This window comes from Penicillium griseofulvum, assembly GCF_001561935.1.
Source record: "Penicillium griseofulvum strain PG3 chromosome Unknown contig_12, whole genome shotgun sequence".
NCBI lineage: Eukaryota > Fungi > Ascomycota > Eurotiomycetes > Eurotiales > Aspergillaceae > Penicillium > Penicillium griseofulvum.
Window position 1 is genome coordinate 664,206 of NW_024467435.1, and position 26,164 is coordinate 690,369.

Here is a 26,164-nt window from a genome sequence, read left to right on the forward strand (position 1 = left end):
CCGGTCCTGAACTGTCTCTATAAGTGGTTCAAAGTCCCTACAATCCGAGACCACCCGGTAGAAGTATTTTTGTCCGAAAATGAGCTTGTACCTAACAACAGTGTGGTGAATCGCTGTGGCCACTCTGTTATACTAAACAACCGGTTTTCCTGTGCTTCGAACTGGCGCCCCCATTCTGGTCATGGTGATTGTACCGCGAGGGAACAGATGCAATCGTGCTACACCGCAGTGGGGAAAATAGCAATAGGAGCTCGATAGAAATGGCATCGACGAAAGGTTCGTCGCGTGAAATGGAGGATACTGTATCTGCCAGAAATGTAGTCTGATTAATTGGACTTGTGTATAAGGAACAGACACTAGCACAGAAGCGCAATTAGAACAAATACCATTTTCTCATAGTTCTTCCCATATAAAATCGAAGAATACTGAAAAAAGGGGGAAGTTAAATTTCAATCTTGTCTACTCCGTATGGGATCGACAGACGATGATCTCATTTCTTTCTCCAAACCCACATAAAATGATCGGATAACTCACAAATTCTACTCCGTAAAAATATCTAATAATCAAGAATGTCGTGAGTTCCTAATATATAAGAGAAAAAAAAATACAAACTAACCATCACAGTGCCCTTTTGACAACTTTGGGCCTCCGAGCCGCCCCTGGCCAGGTACCCGCGAACCATGCGTCAGGCTTCCTGGTGGCAAATTGGGTCTTCGCCTTCTGTTTGATGAGCACCCGCGGCACAAAAATGCGTCTGGGTCTCGATCACAATGTCAACCCACGCGAAGACTTGAACAACTACGGCGAGGCGGCCGTCCGGTCGGGAAAGATTAGCCGTCGCGCCCTTGACAAGCTCAAGCGACAGGAGTCGGCGCATGCCAATGCCCAGGAGGGTTATTCCTTGTTTGTTGCGGCGAGTAAGTGGATGAAGTTGAATATGAAATTGCGCTTACTGACCATATGATTTAGTCCTCGTCTCCTTGTACGCCGGTCTCCCCAATGAGACTATCAATACCGTCGGTGCTTGGTATTCAGTTTCCCGTGTCGCATATAGTCTGCTGTACTCGTATATCGAATCTCATTCTTTGAGTTATCTGCGGTCAGTGGCTTGGTGGTCTGGGAACATCAGCTGTATTTATGCGTTGGTGCAGGCTAGCAAGAAGTTGTAAATACATGCCCTTTGCTTTTGACCTCTGGATTATATAAATGAGCTTGGCAATCAATCCAATGCAATTGTATATAGGAATTAGATATATATCTCTGAGATCTGTATAAGAAACCTTGACTCTATTGATGATAGACAGGCTAAAGATAGTCGAAACATTCGAGTCCATGAGGCCTCGGAGGAAAAGCCGTATAAGGATGAACTATTCTGATTGGTGGAAGAACCCTCTTCAAGGCACATATTAACTAGACGGGAGAATGAATGCCCGTAACGAAATGAATTTCGAAAGAATCTAAGAAGCTCAAGTTTCTACCGATGTCTTTCCCCCCGCAATGTCCTTAAATGCGGAGAAATGACTCCATTCATCTGTCTATACTCCCCTATACGGCTAACTCGCTTTGCATTTCACAATGTCGATCATTCCAATTTAGAATGGAATTGTTTTTAATAGGCGGAGAAATCTGATTCCTCTGCCCCGTACTCCCCAGATATTGCTAATCTGGGGAAAGGGACAAGGTCCATTCTTTTTAGGGACATTCCGGGGTATTCTTATAAATTGACCCTGCTATCTCCTGTAGACCAAGAAGTACCAAAAAGTATCAGTTGAACTCATTGACCTCGTGATAATGAAGTTCCTAGCCATTGGTACCCTCCTGCTTAGCACAGTTAGTGCTCTTGCGACAGAGCATATTATCAAAGGAGCTCAGATCATCCCGGCTAGCGATAAGTCGGCATTGAAGAAGATCGGTGCTCATGGACATCACAAGCACCATGATCGTCGGACAGTGACAATTCGGTCCTCCAGGAGTGACACCGACGATGTTTCGGAAGATTTCCTTTGGGGTATCAAGGCTGCCAATCATGGTGGAAGACTTCTTTTGAAAAAGGGGAAGAAGTATGTCATTGGCAAGAAGCTTGACCTTAGCTTCTTGGATGATATTGAGGTGCAACTCGAGGGTGAAATTAAGGTATATACCCCCCCTAATATTGTTGAAATTGAACCACTCTGACATGGAATAGTTCACTGACGATATCGACTACTGGCAAGCAAACCACTTCTACTACTCTTTCCAGAAATCCATTACTTTCTGGGTTTGGGGTGGTCAGGATATCAAGATTTTCGGAAAGGGTACTCTCAATGGCAATGGTCAGGAGTGGTACAATGCCTTTGCTGGCCGGGAAGTTCTGGTAAGTATAATTTCCAAAAGCGGAATGATATGCCCTAATGAATAATTCAGGACCCTTCCAACACTTTTTACCGTCCCATTTTATTTGTGACTGACAACGCTACCCGTGTATCTGTTGAGGGTATCACCCAACTCAACTCCCCCTGCTGGACCAACTTCTTCGTCCGTACCAAGGATGTTTCTTTCGATGATGTCTTCATCAACGCCTATTCCACCAACATATCTGTAAGTGTATCTGACACAATTACCAACCAACTCTAATCATTCCTTTGTAGGCTTTGCCTAAGAACACCGACGGATTTGACTCCTACAACGTAGACGGTCTTTCTGTGACGAACACCCGTGTTGATATCGGCGATGATTGCTTCTCGCCCAAGCCCAACACCACCAACATCTTCGTGCAGAACTTGTGGTGCAACAATACCCATGGTGTCAGCATGGGAAGTATTGGACAGTACTCGGGAGTTGAGGACATCATTGAGAATGTCTGGATTGAGAATGTGACTCTATTGAACGGCGAGGTAAGATACTCACATTCATTGATGAGCGATTGATCCTAATCCAATTTCTAGAATGGCGTCCGTCTCAAGGCCTGGGCTGGAGAGAATATCGGCTTTGGTCGCATCAACAATGTCACCTACAAGGATGTTCACATCGAAAACACTGATGCCCCTATTGTGTTGGATCAGTGCTACTTTAACGTCGACGCCGACACTTGTGCCAAATACCCATCATCAGTCAACTTCACCAACATCAACTTTGAGAACATCCATGGCACTTCATCGGGCAAGAATGGCAAAGTTATTGGTGATCTGACTTGTTCTCCCAATGCTGTGTGCTCGGGTATCCAACTCTCTGAGATCGATGTTACTAGCCCAGCTGGCGGTCCTCCTGTCGTTATCTGTGATGGAATCTCTGGTGATATTGGTGTGGAATGCCAATCGAGCTCGGCTTAGATGTGGTGAATAGTTTTTGGTCGAAAAATCAAAAGTTCGAAAGATTCTTAGGAAGTGTAGTCCGAGATAACTTCAACAGTAATAAGTCTACGTCATATCATCGTCAAGCCGTTAATAATTCTTAATGCCTATAGTCATTATGGGGAATGTTTCTTTTTTCCACACTTAGCACGGTATAACTGCAGCCACCATGTCCTTGAATATCAAGTCTAGCAGCAGCTTTCTCGGCGACCTGGGACCCCCGATCAGAAGGTATCCATACAAGGGATCTAAATCTTTTTTCGAGACTATCAAGATGGAACTAAATCGTCAGGGAGAAGAGGAAGAGGTTGAGGTCAGTGAATGGGTGCTCTTTACTGAGGTTAATAAGCAGGCCTTTAGTCGTGACTTCCTACATGCGGACGATAATATCCTTCGGCGTTACTGGAATTCTTATGACTCTTCCCAACACCTTCTTCTCGTTAGGATGACGATCTCACGCGCTTATGAAATCGCTACACGCGTATTCGAACGGCTCTTCTTTGATTGTATTACACCAATGGGTCTCGATGACTGTCTTCAAACCTTTGGATCCGCCACTTGCGAAGCAGAAGATGGCTCCGCTAAACAACCCGACTGTCAGTTTCTACCGATAAGACTTCCTCGAGGTCGAACAAAGAAGTGGCCCTCGCTTGTCGTAGAAGCGGACTTGTCCGAATCACCTTCAAAATTGGCGTCTGATGCTCGGTTCTGGCTTTCTAGATCAAACGGTGATGTTCAAATGGTTATCACAATCAAGATCGGTCGGACCTCGCCTAATATCGTACTGGAGTCATGGGAACTTGTGGAAAATAAGGTCAAACGCCAGCAAGTCATTACAATAAGAAAAGGCGATAATAATCATATCTACCTCTGGGGCCAGCCACTTATAATCAGCTTCGACAAGCTCTTTCTTCGGCCACCGAGTATCCTGAAAGAAAAAGATATCACCCTTGACGACGATATTCTGAAGAAAATTGCTAGGAATATCTGGCAGGAACAAGGTTTTTGACAATGGCTTAATTAGAGTCGGTGTTATATCTCAGAGGGAGAGACTTACTGACAAAAGTCTGCATTTCTCCGTCAAAGGCAGTGGAGAAAATGTCCCAAAATACTTCACTTGTTTACCAGCGTCTTCGATTTGCTTTCTCTGGCCTTCTCGTGTACAATACATACAGAGCTTTGAACCATCACCCTCAGCCCTGGATCACGGCCAAGCACCAACTGAGAATGTGGAGAGACAAGACTCCCAACAGCTTCATTTGGGGCCTCTCAGCCAATGAAAATGAAAACAAACATCGTCAATTTTCGTCCCTGAGATAAAATAGATATCCGACCGGGCCGACGTTCCCTAGAAATATGGGAGATTCAAAAGGCCGTCGACATCTCAAGAGTCACCCACATTCTCCCACAATCTGAGTGGCATACCGGATGAGATTATATCCGGCCCCTGTCTTTTGGTCAAATGTACCACCTGTTAGGAATGGCCCAAGAGTCATTATCCTAGTGTCCTGCTTCCAATACTTGCAAAGTACTTGCAAATCTCGCCAATCCGGGGATGCATCCACACACTCTCCCCACCCCCAGATCTCCCGGAAAGGCGGAGTACGGGGAAAGGACGGGATCCCAGATTTTATGGGGTTTTTGCTATAAGAACGATGCATGATTTTTCAAACTTTTTCTTTTTCTTCTTCTCTTCGTCTGTGCTATTATCTTCCCACAGATCCTAGCCTTCATATCCAACATGGAGAAGATGGATAGCCAACATGAGCACATTGAGGGTGCAAATGCTAGTCCGCAAGAGATGGAGTCTGCAAAGTGTGATTTCTACATTGAAGACCGGGTCGCTCATCTATCCGAGGAACATCGCCAGTATCTTCTTGCGAAGCATGGAACACTGGATCTAGAACCTATTCCTGATATGACCGATGCCGATCCATACAATTGGCCGCGATGGAGGGTAAGAGACCACTCAACTCCTATCATCATTTCATACATCGACTATGTCTAATATGATTCTTGGATAGAAAAACTTGAACCTAACCCTAGTGGCCTTCCACGCCATGATGGGCACATTCACCGCGTCGTCAATCCAATCTGCATTCGAAAATATCTCCGAAGACCTTGATATCAGTATGCAGCGAACCAGTTACCTCGTCTCTCTCTTCATCGCCGTGCTAGGTGGTGCTCCTCTCTTCTGGCGCCCGCTGTGTAATCGCTATGGTCGCCGCCCTATCTTTCTGATCTCGTTGATCTGTAGCTTGATTGGAAATATTGGCTGTGCAAAGAGTCCTTCCTATGCAACCATGGCTCTCTGCCGTGCTATTACTGCCTTCTTTATCAGCCCTGCTGCTGCTATTGGTAGCGCCGTGGTTGCGGAGACTTTCTTTCAGAAAGATCGTGCTCGGTGCATGGGTGGATGGACGCTGATGGTTACTCTGGGAGTCCCTGCTGCTCCGTTTATCTTTGGATTCGTTGCTTTGCGTGTGGGTTATCGCTGGATTTACTATGTCCTGGCAATTGTGAGTATTCCTTAACCCCCGACTCCGGGAGAAAGACCCAGCTAAGCATTCGCTTCGAACAGGTCAATGCAATCCAATTCGTTACCTACTTCTTATTCGGATCAGAATCCCTCTACATCCGCAGCAATGTCCCCTCCAATAACGTCATCGCCAAACCGAGTCTATTCAGATTTACCCGTATTGACCCTGCACCACTGAAACTCTGGGACTTTTTCCAGCCCCTGAGCTACGTAATAAAACCATGCGTGATAATCCCAGCTGCCGCCTACGCAATGGTCTTCCTCTGGGGCAGTATCGCGCTCACAATTGAGATCTCTCAGGTTTACCCTTCCAAGTTCGGCCTGAACACGCAGCAGGTCGGTCTACAATTTCTCGCTATTATCATCGGATCTGTCATTGGTGAACAGGTCGGCGGGTTTATCTCCGATCGCTGGATGCTTCTGCGACAGAAGCGGACGGGAGAACCATCTCCGCCGGAATACCGTCTTTGGCTGAGTTATATTGGCCATGCTTTGACGATCTGCGGTATCGTGGTTTTTGCCGTCGAGATCCGGGATTCTGGGGGTGCATGGAATATCGCTCCAGTTATTGGCGCTGCCATTGCCGCTGGTGGTAACCAGATTGTCACTACGGTTGACATTACTTATGCGGTTGATTGTTACCGTGAAGATGCTGCCAGCGTGGGTGTTTTTATTACCTTTGTTCGGCAGATCTGGGGTTTCATTGGTCCTTTCTGGTTCCCTGAGATGTTTGAGGTTGTTGGTTGGGCTGGTGGTGCTGGTATTGCCGTTGCTCTCATGGTTGGTGTCAGTGTAATTCCGACTATCTTGGTGCAGTGGCGAGGAGCTACCTGGCGTTGATTGTGGCCGAGGACATATAATTGCTCTTTTTATCAACTAAACAAGAGAATTTGGATGTTCACACAGTAGGAGTGGTGCCTGGGTTTTACTTACTCAAGTACGATTGAAATATGGTGTACTCTGTATTCGTACAATGGTGATTCAACTTGATACTTGTGAAGTACTCTCTAATATTTCTGCTCAACTCGAGTACACTATATGTGGAATCCTAGTTTGATACCGTCATCGTTGGCACAGAAGCAATCCTATACCCGTGAATAGTTGGACAATTACTGTCAATCTTCTGTTTGATATTTCCCTGCTCGGGGATAAGTCGGGGATAAGCAAACGGTTCGAAGCCATGCCAGTCTAATGTCAAATGGGCTGCATACCCTGGACTGGCCTGGATAGACCATAATAGAACAGGGGCAATCTCCCTTGACCGCTATCTGCAACCCCCCGATTTACTTATGTCTCATATTCTATCTATCATCTAATAGGTAGGAATAGTTTATACTTGAAAGGAGGTACAGCGAGATCTCTGATATGTAAACTACAGGCAAAGTAATAGTATAGCCAATATACATATAATAACAAATCGTAAATCATCAACCCGATATCGCTACCACCCATCAACCCTTCGCATCCTCAAATGCATCCCCTCAACTGGCTTAATAGTAACAGCCCCAGCAACATGAATCACCTGCTTGGGGTCCTGCATCTCAAACGCAAAACGCCCAACGACACCAGCAATCGCACACCGCAGCTCCGCACGCGCAAAGTCCTTCCCAATGCAAGATCTCTGCCCATGCAGGAATGTAATCTGTGCGAAATTCGTCGTTGCCCCACCATTATTGTTCGGGGTAGAGTGTCCGTTCTTGTCCGTGTCAATCCATCGCTCAGGCAGGAATTCTTCCCCATTTTCGCCCCAGAAAAGTGGACTGCGGTTGATTGCCCACGGACACAAAATTATCCGTGTCCCCTTCGGGATATACTTCCCTGCGACGACAGTGTTGCGGACTGCTTCGCGGAGTGTTGTTGGGACCGTTGGGTATAGACGGAGGACTTCTTGACAGACCCCATTTAGTAAAGGAAGTGATTCAAGGTCTTGGTAGGTTATTGGACTGTTGCCTGATGGAATTTTGGTGCGGATTTCATCACGGAGACGAGTTTGGTATTCCGGGTGAAGATGGAGGAGATAACAGGCCCAGGTCAAGGCACTGGCGGTGGTTTCATGCTGCAAGGGTTAGCTATTTGCTCGACTAGAAATGCAGTTGTGGAATACTCACTCCAGCAGCTAAAAATGTCAACATCTGATCGACCAACTCTGTATCCGATAAATCCCCACCAAGCATCATCGTCCCCAGAATATCAGCTTCAAGATCCTGAGCAGAAACCTTTGATCCAGCAAGAGCGGCTCTCTTTTCTCGCACGATCTCATCGCAAGTACGACGTAGATATCCCGTTTCGGTATCCAGTATGTCGTTGATCCGCCACGGTACACGTCTTGCAATCCACTGTGGCAGTATGTGGTTCATCACCAGGAACGCCATTTTCTCCTTAGTCGGTTCGAGGATCTTCGCGAAGCTATCAGCCACCTTGTTTCTCTTGTTGTTCAGTGAGCCAAAGTCACGTCCCATTGCTATAGGACCGATTATGTCAAGTGTGAGGCGACTGAATGATTGTTAATATACTCTATCGAGAATATAATGGGATGCTTGCAAGACGTACCTCGCCCACTCGGCCATCTCAATCTTACCCTCCTGGTCCTCTGGACTCGTTCCATCCATGGGATCTATCTTTATCTCTTTTTCTAATTCGTCCAGCAGCTGTCCCGTCTTGCTCCACATGAGAGAATACATGGAGCGAATATTTTTGATATTGAACGCGGGCGTAAGCGCTTTGCGCTGCCTCTTGTGAGCTGCACCTTCTGAGGTAATCATTCCAAAGCCAATGATCCGGGCGAGGAAGTTGCGCAGGTGCCATGGCTTCTCAAAGTCATATGTGTTCGTGCTCATCACATCTAATAGGGCCTGGTGGTTGGTTGGGATCACATTACTTTGATTGAACGTGTCACGCATGTGAAGGAGTCCTTCATTTGGAACGGTTTTCATCCATTGGAGGGGTTTTGTTCCTCGAGGCGAGTCGAAGATGAGTTCTACATGCGAGCTCTGTATCATGTTAGTACTTCCCAGGTTCTATGCTTTCATTTGTGTTCTTTCTTACCTGAACCTTTGGTAGATGTCTCAATGGGTTAAGTAAGAATGGCCATATTATTATGCCATAAAAGGCTTTTAGGAGGATGTTTACTGTCAGTGCGATGAGACTGATTTTTTGATAGGTGCTGTCAATGAAAACAGCCCGTTGGAGGAAATACGCCTCGGCAAGGGTGAATGCACCTAGCGCCAGGATACTGTCGCCGAGGGCCATATTTTGATTTTTGAATTGAAAGAAAGTTTGGGATTCAATCGAGGCTGATATACTCTTCGTCTCTTTTTTTTTTTTTTTTTTTTTTGTTCACATTATACCCCCGCAGTGATCGACATTCCCTATTTAGGCGATCAATGCGAGACCTCGGTCCTAACTGCCATTTAGATTGACATAAGTTCTGACTATGCAATATATTAACTAGTGAATTTAGGCTTACACTCGTACTATAAAAATACGAGTGTCAGTGAAAATAGCCGAAAATCCATCTGCCTGGGCTAAAATGACCTGAAATGTCAGACCAGTCAATTCTAATTAGGGCTGGGATAATGCGGGGTGCCAAGAGACATGTGAAAGGAAGAAAAGGAGAGAAGAAAAAGAGGAGAGAAATGGAGAAAAGGAGAAAAGAAAAAAGAGAAAAGAGAACTGAACTACAAAAATTTGTACTTGTCGATCTTGTCGATCTCTGTGGGGAATCGCATTGATTTCCTTGTTGGAATGTAAAATGTGAAGCCTCGGTTGGCTACGTACAAATGTTCTAAATGTCCTAAATATCTTAAAAACATTCTGAATATCCTAACTTGGATGTTAATATAATCCCATTTACTCTCCGATATTCTCATTTCAATCATAATGTCTACCCTTGACCTCATCACCAAATATACCCAAACAGCTCTATCTCACCTCCCAGAGCCTACCCAACATTTCTTCCGCAATTCAACAACCCAAAAGGCCCTCGGTGTTTTCGTCGGTCTCGCTCTCCTCCGAGCCACAAACCGTTTCCTTTCAAAACGTGCCTTACAAAATTGGACATCCAATCAACCATGGATTGCAGCCCGCGAGCTCATTTTGCTCACTGGCGGCTGTAGCGGAATCGGTAAACAGGTTATGGAAGACCTAGCGAGCACAGGTGTGCGTGTGGTCATTCTCGATATTAATGAGCCGAATTTCACACTACCCGCCAACGTCTCTTTTTACAAGGCGAATATCACTTCCTCGGCTGATATTGCCGATGTTGCGCGCACAATCCGTGACAATCACGGTGAGCCTACGGTTTTGATCAATAATGCTGGTGTTGGACACGATGGGACGATCCTTGATGAGCCCGAGGAGAAAATTCGTCAGACCTTCGAGGTTAATACCCTCTCTCATTTCCTTATGGTTAAGGAGTTTTTGCCGGCTATGGTGAAGGCAAATCATGGCCATGTGGTTACTCTTGCTAGTATGGCAAGCTTTGTGGCACTTGGTGAGATGGTGGATTATTGTTGCACCAAGGCTAGTGCGCTTGCTTTCCATGAGGGACTGCGTCAGGAATTGAAGCATTGGTATAATGCGCCTAACGTGCGCACTAGGTGAGTTACTGGCTTATTGGATTTCATAGTGAATTTCTGCTAAATCTTTTTTTTTTTAGTATTATTCACCCCTGGTGGGTACGTACGCCTATGATCAAGATGCTCACTGAACACGAGGGGCAATTTGATCAGCCTGTCATGACTACCCAGGTCGTCTCGGATGCTATCTGCAAGCAGATCTTGACCCAGAGTAGTGGTCAGATTATCTTGCCTGCTCGTCAGTCTGTGGCTAGTTGGGTGCGTGGTATGCCTACTTGGATGCAGGAGGCTGTACGCACGTTTGCATCGAGTGCGTTGATCAAGATGCGCGTTGCTCAGAAGGCATATGAGGCAAAGGTGCAATAGATATTTTATTTTGGTGTACGGGTTTAATTTACATGGAAAATTAAGAAAATATCACAAGCTGGTCTATGGACTTTTGTTTTTGAATAGCCGGAGTAGAAATGTGAGTTATTTCTGGGTAACAGAGTAATATCACAGTTCCTATATAACGACATTGATGACCTCTAGCTTTGATACTATCTGCGGAAGTCACTAGGTACGGAATATCTGTCTACCATGGTATAAAACATTCCAATATCTTCAATATTTGTTTAATCCAGTATGCCTAGCTGTACTATATACAAATCACATCAACTTGGCCAAAAATGCCTCAATCTTCTTCCCCTGCTCCGTCTTGGTGTTATTCATCAACTCCAAATGATACACTGGCGCAACATGACACTCCCCTGGAGCAACAAACAACTCCACATTCTCAAATCCTTCTTTGAATTTCCCTGCGAAGTCTTGAATCAAAGGCAATAGAATCTCATTCCCACCTCCAGCAATTAAAACCGTGTTCACTGGGAAGGTGGTAAACCAATCCGTCGGCGCAGTCGATAAATCAGTGTAATAGTCCCGCTTACCAGGTCCAATATAGGCTGTCGACCACGGTTCCGCAACTGCCTGGGTAATGATATCGCCGCCGTCGTAGACTTTGATTCCTGGGAACTTTTTATCAAGCAGAGTCCACGGTGCGATCATGACTGCGCCTCCCAGGTTGCTATGCAGCGGAAGGGCATCAATCTCTGGATGTGGGTGCGCCAGGTGAGAAAGGACCCCTCCAACCAGGTTCCCACCTGCAGAGTCGCCGCCCAAGAAAACCGTGGATGGGTCACGGTTTGACGAGAGAATGTATCGTAGACAATTCACGGCTTGTCGAAGTTGCGTGGGGTAGACTGCAATTGGGGCTAGCGTATAGGTCAGACTGAAGACTGCAACGCTTTTGCCTGATGCCTTGAGATCTCGCACAAGCTGGGCATAGAATTTGAAATAGCCCATGTTGGCGGGGAGTCCAAAACCACCCCCTGAATTATGTGGTCAGCCGCGCGGTCTTCTTTGTAGGAGCTATTATACATACCATGATACCAGATTATTACATTGTCGGCATTTTTATCACCCACCCAGTGTCCCAAAGCACCATCACCCAATTGTACGGACTCGGGCACTTTACCTGTCGACTTGGAGTATCGTTCATAGATCTTGAGGTCTGATGGTAGGATATATTGCATCTGAGTGGCGGTCAACCGTGCACTTGCCTTACGGAACAGCGCATATCCCAAATGAAGAGACAATGTCTTGGCTTGGCGTTCGGTGCGCCGGAAACCAGTTAGGAGAGCATAGATGCAGGTGAGGAAGATAGATCCCACGGCTGGGAAGATGTCCAGTTTCTCCTTTAGGGAGAGCTTCACTTTAGTTTTAATGAGAGACATAGTTGGGGTGGTTTTTTTTTCATGAACAGGCTAAGTTAGACCATAAGTATACAATATTTGGGGAACTGTCGATCCTTCGCAAAGATATCCTGTTTGGGAAATTGCCGAGGTTCGGTTTTTATATTGATATAGATGTAGATGTATGTATGTGTAGATGTAGATGAATAGGAATAGATGAAATAGTTGAATAGATATCTATATAGAGAACTGTGTAATATGTATAACAAAAGTGAAAGAAATATCTCTTTATATCTCTTTTATACATACTGCATGAATTCCATCTCCCCGATCTCCCCGTGAAGAGCTACCCCACGCCAATCTGCTGATCACAGCATGAAACCGAGGTGGTGAACTTGTTTAAATATCCTCAATGTTCACTTTATTTACTCATCACATTCATCATGGAAACAAAACAATTCGATGTCATCATTGTTGGTGCTGGTATCTCCGGTATCAATGCCGCCTATCGCATTCAAACACAACTTCCCAACTACACTTATACCATTCTTGAAGCTCGTACCGATTTAGGTGGTACTTGGGATCTCTTCAAGTATCCTGGGATTCGTTCTGATTCTGATCTTTTCACCTTTGGTTTCCAGTTCAATCCTTGGTTGCGTGATAATCCCATTGCTGAGGGTTCTGCCATTAAGGAGTATGTACGAGAGACAGCGACCAAATATGGCATTGACAAACATATCCTCTATAACCACCGCCTATCATCTGCAGACTGGTCCTCCAATGAAAACAATTGGTCGCTCACTGTCGATCACAATGACTCTGAAGAAATCTACACCGCCCGCTATGTGATCTTTGGCACGGGCTACTACAACTACAAGGATCCCCTGAATCCTGACATCCCTGGCCTGGATGCTTTCCAGGGTCAGATTGTCCATCCACAATTCTGGCCCAATGACTTCCAATATAAGGACAAGAAGATTGTTATCATCGGATCTGGCGCGACCGCCGTCACTCTCCTCCCCAATCTCGCCGATCATGCCGCCCGTGTCACAATGCTCCAGCGCAGCCCAACCTATATTCTCTCCCTCCCAAACCGATCAAACAGCCGTTGGCTTTCCTACATCCTCCCCAATTCCCTGTATATCAGATTGCAGCGCTTGATTTACCTCTACACCAATCGCATCTTCTTCCTCTTCTGCCAGCGCTTCCCGAATTTTTCCCGTTGGTTGCTGAAGTTGAATGTGCGCAAGCAATTGCCCACCCATATCCCCTACGACCCACATTTCAAGCCCAAATACAACCCCTGGGAGCAGCGGTTGTGTGTTTGCCCCGATGGGGATCTGTTCCAAAGTCTGCGACAGGGCAAGGCGGATGTCAAGACTGATACAATTCGCGAGGTTACAAAGAATGGTATTTTGTTGAATTCTGGCGAGCAACTCGATGCAGATATTATTATTACTGCTACGGGCTTGCGCTTGCAGATTGCTGGTGGATCGGCCCTGTCTGTGGACGGGAAGAAGATTGACACCGGGGAGAAATACCTGTGGAATGGAGTCATGCTCCAGGATGTGCCTAATGCCGCTTTCGTGATTGGGTATACCAATGCCTCGTGGACTCTCGGTGCGGATGCTACGGCGCAGTTTGTCTGTCGTTTGCTCAAGGATCTTGAGTCGCGGAAGTTGATCGCTGCTGTGCCCCGTCTGAAGGAGACGGATGCTGCGACCCTTCAGGAGCGTCCTCTCTTGAACCTCAAATCTACTTATGTGTCCGTTGCTAAAAGCGTCTTACCTAAGGCCGCTGACCGTGGTCCCTGGCAGCCGCGTGATCACTACGTGAAGGACATGAAGTTTGCTCAGGCTGGTGATATTGAGACCGGACTGGAGTTTACGCCAGGGCCGAGTCTGCGTCTGCGCTCTAAGATGTCGTAATGATGTATGTTTATGAGATGATACCGCCCCTATCTATTATTTTCGTCTGATTCGGTGTATGGTGTTTGAGGAGGCTTTGTATTCACATTCAGCATAAATATATTCATTCCTATTCTCTGTGCAATCTCCCTCGATGTCAGTTTACGATATAAACAAGGATGCCCCCCCACGGAATCATCTGCTTAGCTTATGCCGGTGCATCTATCGGAGTCGCGCAGACGCTTATATTCCCAAAATACCACCCATGTTCAGGATTCGGCCACCTCAAATCCCGATCTGAACCAGCATTTCCCGCCCTGCTATTGATTCCTTCAACATATTGCACACCATCGGTGGTAACCTGCACCCCAGTCTCCTGAGTAATCCAGTATTCAGGCGAAGGCTGGCTCCAATCTAAGAATGGTAGCTTGAGTGGGACTTTCGGTACAGGGTCTGTAGTGTGTGTGGCTCGGTAGATGCTGTTGGATTGTTGGTTTGTGATGAATTTAGCCAGCTCTAGATTCCCTGGTTTCGGGGCTCCGAATGTCCACTGATGTTTTGTTAGCTGGCATACATCCCTCCATTGTTTTGCAATTCTACATACAATGTCCAGATTAAACCCTTGTGTTCGAAGAGCAGTCCCTGCCAACGTTGCAACACCTCCACCCAGACTGTGTCCTATAACGTTCAATCTATAGCCCGGATATGAGCTGATTGCATCGTGAAGCTGGGCCGTCGCCTGGCTCGCTACGGCGGTCCAGTATACCCAGAACCCGTGATGAGCCCTGCACCCCTTGCACACCTCATCAATCGAAGCGAGAACAATGTCAAGATCTGTCTTGCCGTCGCTTCTAGATACCGATCCGCGGAATGTTAAGAGGATCATTTCCCGCGTATGGTCTAGGGCGATGTAGCCCGTCGGCCCGTGGTCGCTGTGGAATGTGTCAATTACCGTCGTGTTGTCGGCTTGTACGAGTCTGCAGTTGCCGTAGTCGCAGGTAAGGCTTTGGCCTGTGTGGTTGATGTTTTGGTCGCAAGCTGATATGCTGGCGAACTGGGAGAATAGGTTGAATTGTTCCAGTAGCTCGGTTGAGATTGCTGATGCATTTGAATCTTAGATAGGATATTGTTATTTGTTGGGAGACTTACCTCGGCGCGCTAATTGGATAGGAGATGCAATGGCCATCATGCTGAGTGATAGCACTGCTAGCACATATGTTGATCCAACCATATTGGATAAGGCGTGATATATATGCTGGATACACAGAATACACCTTGTATTGGACTGGGATATCCTGCAGATGTGATACTTTGCCTATTCTCCTCTCGGGGAAGTGAGCTCATATTTATACAATTCCTTTTCTATCAACAATGTTAACCCGCCTATGGAATGATTACTCCAAGGAGGGGTAATGCCTTCATGGCTTAGTTCTATGCACCGTGATACGATTTGTGTGGAGCTGACTGTAGAACCACTAGCTGACTACATTGGCAGCGTTAATCCATCTTGCATCCGGAGGATAACTCGATTTCAAGGCTGAACAACCAATTAGGACTGTTGGAATAACCCCAGTTCCTTGATACATCAAGGATGCCCTCGGGTAGCACCGGGAAATGTTGCACTGCATCCCATAGAAATATATGCATCGTCTATAGCTGTAGTATATGCATTGTGATTAACGGTACCCCTTGCATTTTCATGCAGTGCGACGTCTGAATTTTGAGAATATCATAGCTGAAGATGTTTACACGTGTGACTGCGATGGATGTACTAAAACAACTTGATCCAGATCATGACGATCCTCTATGACATGTAGACTCGATCTGGCTTCGTGTGATTAATTTGCATTTAACTACTAAGTGTCCTCCAATGGTATGCAATTACTGATTATTTTATTGGATCATGCATGTTATCACATCTCGGTGCAGGAGTATGGAGCACGCTATCTATAACCCGATATACTTGTTATATCTATTGGTAAGGTAGCATGATCGTCAATAATTGCTTTTTCTGTCCTTTTCAGCTGAGGGGAAGGCAACCAAGCCCCTCTATTATCCCCGCGTCTCAAAAACGAACCTAACAAATCCAATCTCGAGTGATATTCTCAACGTCCTCAATCGCGGATTGTCACCGATTGCAACAATGAATTCAAGATCCTCCAAACAAGCTTGTACTAACAACCAGATCAGTCTTCTCCTTCGAGTGCATATTCGCTCTGATATTCAATGCACATTAACAAGCATGGCTTCCTTGGATTATCAAACTACTGAAATGTCGGAGCCTATGGAAATGCTAACTACCACTCAGCATGCCTGATATGACCGAGCCACAAAGTCCGTCTTGTTGCCGGCCTCGAGGTCCTGTTCATTGAATATCCCACAGTCCCCGCCAATTTAAGCAGTATCTCTCCCTCTCTTCGTTTTGGATATACAACTTCCAAGGTTCTTCTAGAATAAATAAAGTTTCAGATTTAACTTTTGGGGGAATAGTTTAAAGTTAAACTTATTGGAGAAGTCAACGGGTGGCTTTTGTTAAACTATGCGTCTTGGCTATCTTCTTTTCACTTCCACAAATTGCGATATTAATAGACACTCATCCTGGTCTAAATTAAGGCATTCGACAAAAAGCGGGCAGCTACAACAAGGGAAAAGGCCTAGACGGAGTCTGGCATGACGCGATATATAATGACTCACGTAAACGATACCTGGCGAAGAAGGTAGGTAGAAGACGAGTGGAAAGGAAAAAAGACGAGCCAGACGAGAAAAAGGCAGAGGAGTCCCAAGGTAGGAAGGGGTTATTGGCAATAGAGTGGAGGCGAAGGAAGCGGGCCGGAGGATCAGATGTAGACTATGAGTCATGAGAGACTGACGAGGACTAATGTTACAACCTGCCCCTGGACTGAGGAGTTACACACTAGGCTAAAAAGACCACTATATCTGAACACTATGCTCAGATATTCCAGGCTCCGATATATATAGTGTATGACATGACAACTAAGGGAGTACCTCTAATTTGGAATACGAGGAACAAGGAGAAAACGGACAAGAAGGCGGCGCAGGAACCAAACGAAATGCGAAACAAGATACAAAGCTGCGAAGAGAACGTAATTATGATATGCCTGAGGTTCTGTGGAGGAGAGAATCAATGGCTGTACCGCTCGAATGAGATGGTTGACAGATAACACGGATGTAATAGGAGAAGGAAGGTATTCGAGCTCGGAAGACTCCTAATGCCGCCCGGTGGTGGATGCTGCTGATAAAGTGAAGTTGGAAAAGGAATCTGGACAAGGTCAAGGTCGATCAGAGTAGGGTAGGTATCTAAGATGCGACGTGAAGGACGGAAAGACACAGGGACGAAAAACGATAGAGAAACCATCAAACATGGATACCATCTCCTGGGTCTACCCCAGGTACAGTCCTAAAGAAAGGCAACAAACAGATACAAAGTTTACGAAAGAAAGAAATTGATTAAAATGAAATATCATTTAAATGGGTATCCATGGTCTTGAAGCCATACTTCTTAATGTTCAGCTTTAGCCAATCATGCCAGGATATTAAGCCCAAACTATCCATATGTACCATTACTTCATCCTTACATATCTCGATACGAACGTCTCTTTACTTCCGTTCCTCATCCTGGACAACTGCCTGGGGAGTGAACTCGCTGTTTGGCAACATGTTCATGGCGTCCTCCTGTCCGTCCAACTTGTAGTTGGTGGCCCAGAAGCCGACACCGCCGAGGAAGGCGAGAATAGCAACCACAGTGTAGTTCCAAACCAAGAGAGGATCGTCAGCCAGACCAATGAAAGCCTGACCAATGGCAGACGAGAAGGCGTTCATCAGAAGTGAGACAGCCTGCACGAGAGATCGCATGTTCTTGGGGGCCTTGGTGTAGGCATACTCAAGACCAGTCACGGATGCAAAGATTTCGGAAATACCACCGAGGATGTAGGTCAGAGCCTGGATCCAGACGGAGATATTGGTGTGCTCGTGCTTCTCCTCGAGACAGTAGTTGGCCTCCTTACCGCAGGGTCCGAGCTTGTAAATGTAGTGTTGGGTAACCGCGGCAACGACCATACCAAGGGCGGCAGTGACGAATCCGGCAGTGATACGCTTCAAGGGGGTGAAGCGGATACCCATCTTACGAAGAGCAGGGTAAACAAGCTGATCAAAGATGGGAATGAAGATAATCAGTGCGATGGGGTTGAGGTTGTTGATAATATCGTTGGGGACACCTCCGAGTTTCATGGTAGCCGCTTGAGATGTCAGGTTGTTCAGCATCTGGTTGTAGGCGAGCCCTGGAGAATGATTAGTGTGTGCAAATACAGTATAAAGGTTTTCGATCACATACAGTAAAGGGGGAACCACAAAAAGACTCTGCAGGCCATCAGTCCTCGTCGAACTTCATCAACCCACGCATCATCAAAGTCCATCCACGCGGGCTTGTTGGCTCCAAGGTGGCTGGGCTTGGCGGTGGCCCAAATATCGGTATCAGAGGACTTGAACCTATAAATGACAGTCAGTAAGCGATAACACTTGGGTATTGACAGGATATAACATACCATCGCACAGGGTTCAGGCTCCAGTGCCCCTTCATGGCCAACTTCCACAGCTTGAAGGCCTTGGTGTAGATTGATCCACTGGGAGGAGTGAGAACGTATTGCTTCTTGCAAATGAGCAATACAGCAGGGCAGAGACAGAACATGGCCGTCGGGAGAAGGTATGACAGCCAGAAACCAACATAACGTTCGGCGTAGACCATGGCGATTTGACCCACGAAAGAACCGATGTTGACCATCATGTAGAAGTATAGATAGATACGGGAAACAGTAGCAGACGGGTCAATAATGACACGCTCACCGGTAGCAAGTGTGCTAACATATGGCTTGTCATCACGGTATTGTTCTGCGATCAGGGGGGCGATGTTGGCCTTGAAACCACCAGTTCCGATACCCATAATGATAAGACCAACAGAGAAACATCCAATGGCTCCATTGGGGTGTTGAATAACTTGAGGAATGGCGGAAATGATAAGAATGACGTGTCCAACGAGGGCGCAGGCAATCGCGGACATGATGGTACGGTAACGACCCCAGTATTGATCAGCAATCATAGCACCGAAGAGGGGCATGATGTAGGACCAGAAAGCATTGACTGTGCAAATCAAGATATATTAGCAAATTGAACTGTACCTCTCAAGGTCCATATCACTTACACAAGGTCAAACCGGTGGAGGCCTGTTGGCCCATACCCAGAGCTCCGGGTGAATCATTGCTCCAGTCAGAGACACCTGCAACAAGGTTACCAGCGGAAGATCCATCGGGCAAAGGTCGCTGAATGAAGTTGACGACTAATCTAGGTTAGCCATCTATCCCGTTCTCTCAAGGGTATAAATAGTCACATACAGACAGCAGTGGTACCGTAGTACGAGAAACGTTCGCACAGTTCCACAAAGGCAACACTGTATGCAGCAATAGGCAGTTTTCCGGCGACACGGCGCAAAGTGGCCAGTTCCTCCTCGGTGGGAGCAGTCTTGTCTAGAGAATCTTCACCATCGATGGATACATTTCGGAGAGGTGCATTGTCGATAGTCATCTCATCAACTATTGGGGCCTTCTCATTGACGGCGACATCTTTTGAGAGTGCCCTTGATTTGGCAATCTCAGCCACGTCGACAGGGTCGCTGGCATTCATGGTGACAGATCTGGGGGAGGGGGGGATGATTCCAGAGATATGGGGAAGATGAAACACAAAAAGAAAAAAAGAAAAGGAAAACTTGAGGAAGGAGGAGGTGAAGCAATTATATGGACATGGCGTGATTAGCGTAACCGTTCAGCTGGGGACCAAGAGTTTCTCACGTTCTCCCATTCGAGAAGCCCCGGGGCATTGTCTGTATTGGGACGTGGCGGATAGCGGGATATCATAAAAAAAAACCGTCAATAGCCGGAAAAAAAGACCCTGCATCTAGGACTTTTACTTGATTGAGTCTATTAGTCCAATGATAATTCTTAACGGTTTACGGAGTACGGAGTACTTCTTTATTTTTTATTATTTTTCTTTGATAAGCAAAGTCATTTTAAGAGAAATTGGGAAAGTTCAAAGAGATCCCGGAATGTTAATAAATGCCAAGACTTATATCATCCAATCAATCAGCTGTTGTGGGCTTAGACCCCCCCCAGCTTTGGTGGTACCGTGACCCACTTGGCGTCTTATCTTACATTAGTGTGGTTTACCTAAGTCTTGGCAAATATCTTGGCACGGTTAGTCCGTGTATCTCCCCGCGCCATGCCGCTTGGCTGGTAAGTTACACTGTAACCCTGTCTGCTTGGCTACTTCTTTTATCCTATCACAATCCAAGAATGGATAACCGAGGTGAGATAACTGGTATCTCCTAATATTAACTAATAATCTCGCGCACATGGTCTTAATCCAATCAAAGACAATTCATCCCCCCCTCGCTTGATAAAAAATGTGGGACTCCAACCGATTAGGCTCAAGGTGAAATTGCCTATTCCCCCCTCTCCACCCCTGGGGAAGTGAGACATTTAGTGTGGGCCATTGGGGCCATGTGATGTTGCCATCAAATTACCCGATGTGCTTTATCCTTCCGCACATTGGCAGTGTCTTGGTCCGTCGGTGTCCGGGAATCGGCCTCGTATAAACTCATGACTGTTAAAGTTGACTACCTGTTTAATGGGGAGCTATCGGGTTTCGCCCCCCTTGGTCTCTCACACGATTAGGCCGCCTGATTTCGCTTCATATTTCCTTCCAATTCAAATATATTGTCTGACATTCGGTCTCTTTCTCTTTCAACCCCCGTACTGGCAATATCTAGCAATTTGAATCTTGCTAGTTTATCATTCAAACTGTCAGGACTCTGTCTGTGATACGATCGTCCGGGTGATCGTCACTTCACTACATCCACCATGTACATCGGTGGGTTGAAAGTCTTATGGTGGAGTTGATACCCGCACTCGAACTTGTAATTTTCGAATCATTTAAGACGTTTATCTCACTAACCCTTGCTCATGTTGCACTCATCCTGTTGGACAGATCTAATCCACCGCCTAGGGCCAGATTCCGGACCTTGTCCGCTTCTTTTGCATTGACCATTGTGTCCTTGCGCGTTTGTTTGACTGTTTTCCGATTGGACCACAACAACACATATGGGGTCGAATGTTTGAACTGCTCAAGTACCGAGCCAAGCTGGCTTGGCCTGCCTTGTTTTTTATGAGTGGATATCCGATCGCGTGAGCGCATGCCTGTATGTTGCATTATTGCATCAAATCATATCTTCCTCCATGCAGGATGTTAACTTTGGATGGACAGATGGGCAGTATAATTCCTGCTTAAGTATCTGCTAACCCCTCTTTATAAGTTTCCCTGTCACACCGAAATTTATCCCACACTTATATATGCGCAAAATAACCTCGAAATCCAAATGGTGGCATTAAAGTGACCATCGCGCAATATCCCCGGATTTCTTGACGGCGGAACCTCGGGAGAATGAGACGAGAAACCTGACGTCTCAGATCGAACCAAATAAATAAACCCACTTGATATCGCAAGCGGTTGTAGATCGAACTGAGCCGACCGGTGTAAAAGAAGGTAATTCGATAGACACTTTTCTATGTGATGTACCTCAAACTACCTCAATCTATACCGCAATCTCAATATACTTTTTTTGTTGTAGTTCATCTCCATGTCTTCTGGGCCTCTATTTTCAATCCTTCGAAGCTCTCAAAGCCAGCAGTCGAGTCCACACCCCTGACGATGCTAAACTCGAAGCGGCAATAACCCCTATCTATGAAACAAATGAGAAGGCTCGACTCAACAATCTCCACCAGTGCCAGCACCTTTTTTTTATTTTCTTATCTTGAGTGCTGCCGTCTTGCTGAATCACCTGAAATGGTGACATGGGTGCTAGCCGATTGGCACATCATCCCACATTATCCTCGCACAAGCTCCATCGCGATATCCCCGACAAATGTGTCTCAGCCAGCTCAATTACAAGATAGCAAGTCGAATTAATCTGACACACCCGTATGAGGAAGCAATTTCGAAGCCAGATCATCTGATTAGGCTCTCACCTAGGAGCAATACCAGCTCCGTGAATCAGTCTGTCAATCTCTCTCTTATACTCCGTACTGTGCTCCATGATGTCGCAACCTTTAACGCAGCCTCTCGTCCAAGGTGGACATTCTAGATGAGCAAGCTTCTGTCAATGTTTGTCTCCAATATGTTATCATGCATCCAGACAACACTCTCATTCTTGCCGCTACGCATCCAAATCTTACAACTACGAATCCAACAAGCGACGGTTGTTTGTGTCCGATTTTTACGCTTTATTCTCCTGACGGGCCTTTGAAGAAGCCAAACCTGGCTCACAGCGGATGGTACGGAGAACCTGGTGCAGAGGTACAATCCCTTTCTCCCCAACCTATACCAAGACCAAAAGGGTTGCCTAGATTGCGAGATGCTTCGGGAGAAACGATCGCCGAAGTAACGCACGAGTTACATAATTGATCGATTTCTTGAGGAAGCAAAAACAAAAGCATCGAAGCTAGCGAAGCTAGCGAAGCGAAACTGTGCTTGCCTGCTTTTGCTCGTCTTTTGTCATAGTCAGCCTAGTCACTACTTGTTACCGGATACTGGCTATCAATCGAAGGTGCATAGCATACTCCGTCTGAAGGGTATGCTTGAGCCAGACGTATGCATCACTCTTGTCACAACCGCTTGCTATTCCCAAGGATGGAAAACGTCTCCTGACCTTAACCACACTACGATGGGAGCTGGTGATGGGGACATAGATCGGGCCATTTCTCACTCCCAAAGTGGGTTTCCAAGCATTAGCGGATTCTGCGGGTTTATGTCCACCAGTACCTTGTTAAGACTTTGTCCAGTGCGGCAAGTCCTCTCCTAGAAGCTGCCCTTGCTTCCGACCATGCCTAGATGCAACAATCCCTACAGCCAGAGAATCATGATAGTGTCTAAACCTTGACCTATAATGCCTTCTATTAGTCTGTCGCTTTCCCCACAGAACAGGCAGAGAATAAGTGATTCGACTTGCCAGAACGCCACTATGATTTAGCTGTCGCTGAGATTGCTCTGCATGCTTTTTTTTAGTTATTTGTCCAACGTCCTGACTTGCTCCTAACAGAAACCGAAAGCTAACTTGCCATTATTCTTCCCAACACATTTCTCTTCCCCTTTGCCTCTCCAGTCACTCGGATAGTTATGAGAACATTATTGCCTTATGTCCACGGCAGGTGATAGGCAGATCCCCCGGGGCCCCGGGGCCGCTTAATGAGCTTATATAATGACCCGGAGAGTGCCCAAGTGTTCAGTGGCGTGCTCAATTTTACTGCGAGATCATAAAGCGGCAAGGTCTAAGCACCCAAAATGGAAGGAGAACGCCAAACTCAGGGCTGCAACAGCACAAACAGCTTCATTTTTGACTTTCTGCAATGTCTCTTCCACAGTCATCTTACTACCAAGGGTTATCTTACTTCCCGACAGTGACAGAGCGACAGGGGCAGATATGTTGCCTAGGGATCGTGACAGCTTATTCATGGATTCTCTCACCTCAAGCAGGCTTGCGGATATCAAAGCCATCAAGAGGTCAAAATCAAAGTGTTGAGCCCCATTGAGATCTTTCAACTCATGGCGTTTACCTAAAAAAAACAGAGTTATTTCCCCAGAAAAGCATGTTCAACCCGTGCTAGTGGGTGTGAAAACCTATATACGCCCCTTACTTCATCACGTCGGCTACATATCTGGCCACACCATTCCTAATCCGAGATACATTCCTCTCAACGGCCACTTACAAACCTTCTTGATGGTCCAACCACAATGATCTCGTTTGTATCATGACTATGCCCCGCCCATGTTAGATCTCCTGCATGATATATGTATGGGGAATATGGATACTTCCCCACTGGGCTATCCCCGCATAATCAGTGCACTGGCTGATCTGCCGCTTTTGAGTTCCGGGCTATGCTTTCTGCACTGTCTCTCAGTTGTCGGAAGGAGACAGCGAATGCCAAAGCTAAAAAGGATAGCTGAATTCAACCCAAGAGACACATGCTGATGTTCTTGAGTTATGACATTATGAAACCTGTCCATCTAGATTTGCTCAGGGGATCAACAGTGGGGAACATTAACATTCTATGTATACCCCTTGGTTACCCACTCGACATGAGAGGATTGTGAAGGCAAGGGCAAAGTAAGATCATCACTAGTGTGTTAGAAGCTCTTCTGACATCAAAGCTCAAGGAAGAATCATGATGCCTTCCATCTTCAAACTGATCTGGCTGTCTGCTTTGCCTCTGGTCTGGGCCGTTCCAGCGCAAAAGAGAGCAGCTAACCCAACTGTGATCATCCCCAAGCCTGAGGCTACTGTTATTGGCTCCACGGGTCTCAATAAGATCGATGAATTCAATGGAATCCCGTTCGCACTGCCTCCGACTGGATCCCTTCGATTGAGACCACCCCAGCCAATCCAAACACCCCTGGGAACTATCCAGGCGACTTCGACAGCAAGGTCTTGCCCACAATTCACGTTCAGTACCGACGAAAAGGACATGCCTGGTTCTGTAATTGCAAAACTCACCAATATCCCGATCTTCCAGGAGATCACCAATTCTGGCGAGGACTGTTTGACTCTCGATATACGTCGTCCTTCCACAACTAGGGCGGACGCAAAACTACCGGTGCTGGTCTGGATCTTTGGCGGTGGCTTTGAACAAGGTGCCACCGCAAGATATGATGGATCAAACTTTGTCACAAGCTCTGTGAAACTGGGCATGCCAGTCATCTTTGTGGCAATGAATTACCGACTCGGAGGGTTCGGGTTTCTACCCGGTGCAGAGATCCTGAAAGATGGCTCCGCGAATCTCGGACTTGTAGACCAACGTCTTGCTTTACAATGGGTTGCAGACAATATCGCCGCATTTGGAGGGGATCCGTCCAAGGTTACCCTCTGGGGTGAGTCTGCTGGAGCCATTTCAGTGTTTGATCAGATGGCCATGTATGACGGTGACAACATATACAATGGTTCGCCGCTTTTCCGGAGTACAATCATGAATTCCGGCAGCATTGTGGCTGCAAATCCAGTTGACGGCACGAAAGGTCAGGCTGTATATGATACTGTTGTTCAAAACGCCGGGTGCAGTGGCACTAATGACACCCTCGCATGTCTACGCGGGTTGGATTACACCACATTTCTCAACGCCGCGAACTCGGTCCCGGGTATATTGGGCTACAATTCTGTTGCGGAGTCATATTTGCCTCGTCCAGATGGCACGGTCTTGACTGAATCACCAGAACAACTGGTCGTCCAAGGCAAGTATGCCTCGGTGCCATTCATTATCGGTGACCAAGAGGATGAGGGCACCATCTTCGCTTTATATCAGAACAATTTGACGACTACCGAGCATATCGTCGACTATCTACAGACTCTATATTTCTTCGATGCCTCACGGCAGCAGATTACGGATCTTGTCACCACCTACCAAAATATTCAAGAAGACGGCTCCCCCTTCCGCACGGGATCCCTTTACAACTGGTACCCTCAATATAAACGATTGGCGGCCATTCTGGGCGATCTGTCTTTCACCCTCGCACGCCGGGTCTTCCTAGATTACGCCAAGAAAGCGAAACCAGATGTTCCTTCTTGGTCCTATCTCTCATCTTATGACCATGGCCTCCCCTTCCTAGGCACCTTCCACGGATCGGATGTCATCCAGGTGTTCTATGGGATCTTGCCAAACTACGGATCCAAATCCATACACTCATACTACTTATCTTTTGTGTATGAGCAGGATCCCAATGAAAGGGCTGGGGATTATATGCATTGGCCACAATGGCGTGACAACCAGTCGCTGATGAACTTTTTCCTCGATCACGGCGCCCTTTTACCGGATAACTTCCGTCAGGATAGCTATGACTTTCTCAAGGCGAATCTTGCTACGTTCCATATTTGAGTGGGAGTGCAAGTGCCTAAAACTTTACGAATTATGGTTATACGAATTACATGCCACATGATATAGTTATAGTCTAGCCAGCACAACTTTTCTTGGAT

The 26,164-nt window shown here is 46.5% G+C and overlaps 10 protein-coding genes across 10 annotated transcripts; 6 read left to right on the top strand and 4 right to left on the bottom strand.

The window, feature by feature from the left end:
- Nucleotides 1–569: 569 nt before the first annotated feature.
- Nucleotides 570–3,308, top strand: pgxB (uncharacterized protein; the record flags this gene model as incomplete). The annotated part of the gene is made up of 8 exons (XM_040796808.1): nucleotides 570–574; nucleotides 625–917; nucleotides 970–1,016; nucleotides 1,744–2,133; nucleotides 2,186–2,353; nucleotides 2,404–2,577; nucleotides 2,628–2,873; nucleotides 2,925–3,308. The coding sequence occupies 8 exons, from the start codon at nucleotides 570–572 to the stop codon at nucleotides 3,306–3,308; spliced, it is 1,707 nt and encodes a 568-aa protein (XP_040650238.1).
- Nucleotides 3,309–3,603: 295 nt separating this feature from the next.
- PGRI_090960 (uncharacterized protein) lies at nucleotides 3,604–4,338 on the top strand (the record flags this gene model as incomplete). Its single annotated transcript, XM_040796809.1, has 1 exon — nucleotides 3,604–4,338. The coding sequence occupies one exon, from the start codon at nucleotides 3,604–3,606 to the stop codon at nucleotides 4,336–4,338; it is 735 nt and encodes a 244-aa protein (XP_040650239.1).
- Nucleotides 4,339–5,070: 732 nt separating this feature from the next.
- On the top strand, nucleotides 5,071–6,708 carry PGRI_090970 (Major facilitator superfamily domain, general substrate transporter; the record flags this gene model as incomplete). Its single annotated transcript, XM_040796810.1, has 3 exons — nucleotides 5,071–5,286; nucleotides 5,354–5,848; nucleotides 5,911–6,708. The coding sequence occupies 3 exons, from the start codon at nucleotides 5,071–5,073 to the stop codon at nucleotides 6,706–6,708; spliced, it is 1,509 nt and encodes a 502-aa protein (XP_040650240.1).
- Nucleotides 6,709–7,309: 601 nt separating this feature from the next.
- PGRI_090980 (cytochrome P450) lies at nucleotides 7,310–9,117 on the bottom strand (the record flags this gene model as incomplete). Its single annotated transcript, XM_040796811.1, has 4 exons — nucleotides 7,310–7,924; nucleotides 7,977–8,361; nucleotides 8,419–8,858; nucleotides 8,914–9,117. 4 exons carry the CDS (start codon nucleotides 9,115–9,117, stop codon nucleotides 7,310–7,312), a joined length of 1,644 nt encoding a protein of 547 aa, XP_040650241.1.
- Nucleotides 9,118–9,747: 630 nt separating this feature from the next.
- On the top strand, nucleotides 9,748–10,811 carry PGRI_090990 (Short-chain dehydrogenase/reductase SDR; the record flags this gene model as incomplete). Its single annotated transcript, XM_040796812.1, has 2 exons — nucleotides 9,748–10,466; nucleotides 10,526–10,811. 2 exons carry the CDS (start codon nucleotides 9,748–9,750, stop codon nucleotides 10,809–10,811), a joined length of 1,005 nt encoding a protein of 334 aa, XP_040650242.1.
- Nucleotides 10,812–11,093: 282 nt separating this feature from the next.
- PGRI_091000 (lipase/thioesterase family protein) lies at nucleotides 11,094–12,217 on the bottom strand (the record flags this gene model as incomplete). Its single annotated transcript, XM_040796813.1, has 2 exons — nucleotides 11,094–11,812; nucleotides 11,866–12,217. 2 exons carry the CDS (start codon nucleotides 12,215–12,217, stop codon nucleotides 11,094–11,096), a joined length of 1,071 nt encoding a protein of 356 aa, XP_040650243.1.
- A 401-nt stretch (nucleotides 12,218–12,618) lies between these two features.
- Nucleotides 12,619–14,103, top strand: PGRI_091010 (flavin-containing monooxygenase; the record flags this gene model as incomplete). The annotated part of the gene is made up of 1 exon (XM_040796814.1): nucleotides 12,619–14,103. The coding sequence occupies one exon, from the start codon at nucleotides 12,619–12,621 to the stop codon at nucleotides 14,101–14,103; it is 1,485 nt and encodes a 494-aa protein (XP_040650244.1).
- A 187-nt stretch (nucleotides 14,104–14,290) lies between these two features.
- On the bottom strand, nucleotides 14,291–15,313 carry PGRI_091020 (lipase family protein; the record flags this gene model as incomplete). The annotated part of the gene is made up of 3 exons (XM_040796815.1): nucleotides 14,291–14,632; nucleotides 14,687–15,180; nucleotides 15,232–15,313. The coding sequence occupies 3 exons, from the start codon at nucleotides 15,311–15,313 to the stop codon at nucleotides 14,291–14,293; spliced, it is 918 nt and encodes a 305-aa protein (XP_040650245.1).
- Nucleotides 15,314–17,700: 2,387 nt separating this feature from the next.
- On the bottom strand, nucleotides 17,701–19,776 carry PGRI_091030 (uncharacterized protein; the record flags this gene model as incomplete). The annotated part of the gene is made up of 5 exons (XM_040796816.1): nucleotides 17,701–18,380; nucleotides 18,434–18,588; nucleotides 18,645–19,236; nucleotides 19,298–19,432; nucleotides 19,488–19,776. The coding sequence occupies 5 exons, from the start codon at nucleotides 19,774–19,776 to the stop codon at nucleotides 17,701–17,703; spliced, it is 1,851 nt and encodes a 616-aa protein (XP_040650246.1).
- A 4,589-nt stretch (nucleotides 19,777–24,365) lies between these two features.
- On the top strand, nucleotides 24,366–26,066 carry PGRI_091040 (putative extracellular lipase; the record flags this gene model as incomplete). Its single annotated transcript, XM_040796817.1, has 1 exon — nucleotides 24,366–26,066. One exon carries the CDS (start codon nucleotides 24,366–24,368, stop codon nucleotides 26,064–26,066), a length of 1,701 nt encoding a protein of 566 aa, XP_040650247.1.
- Nucleotides 26,067–26,164: the final 98 nt, after the last annotated feature.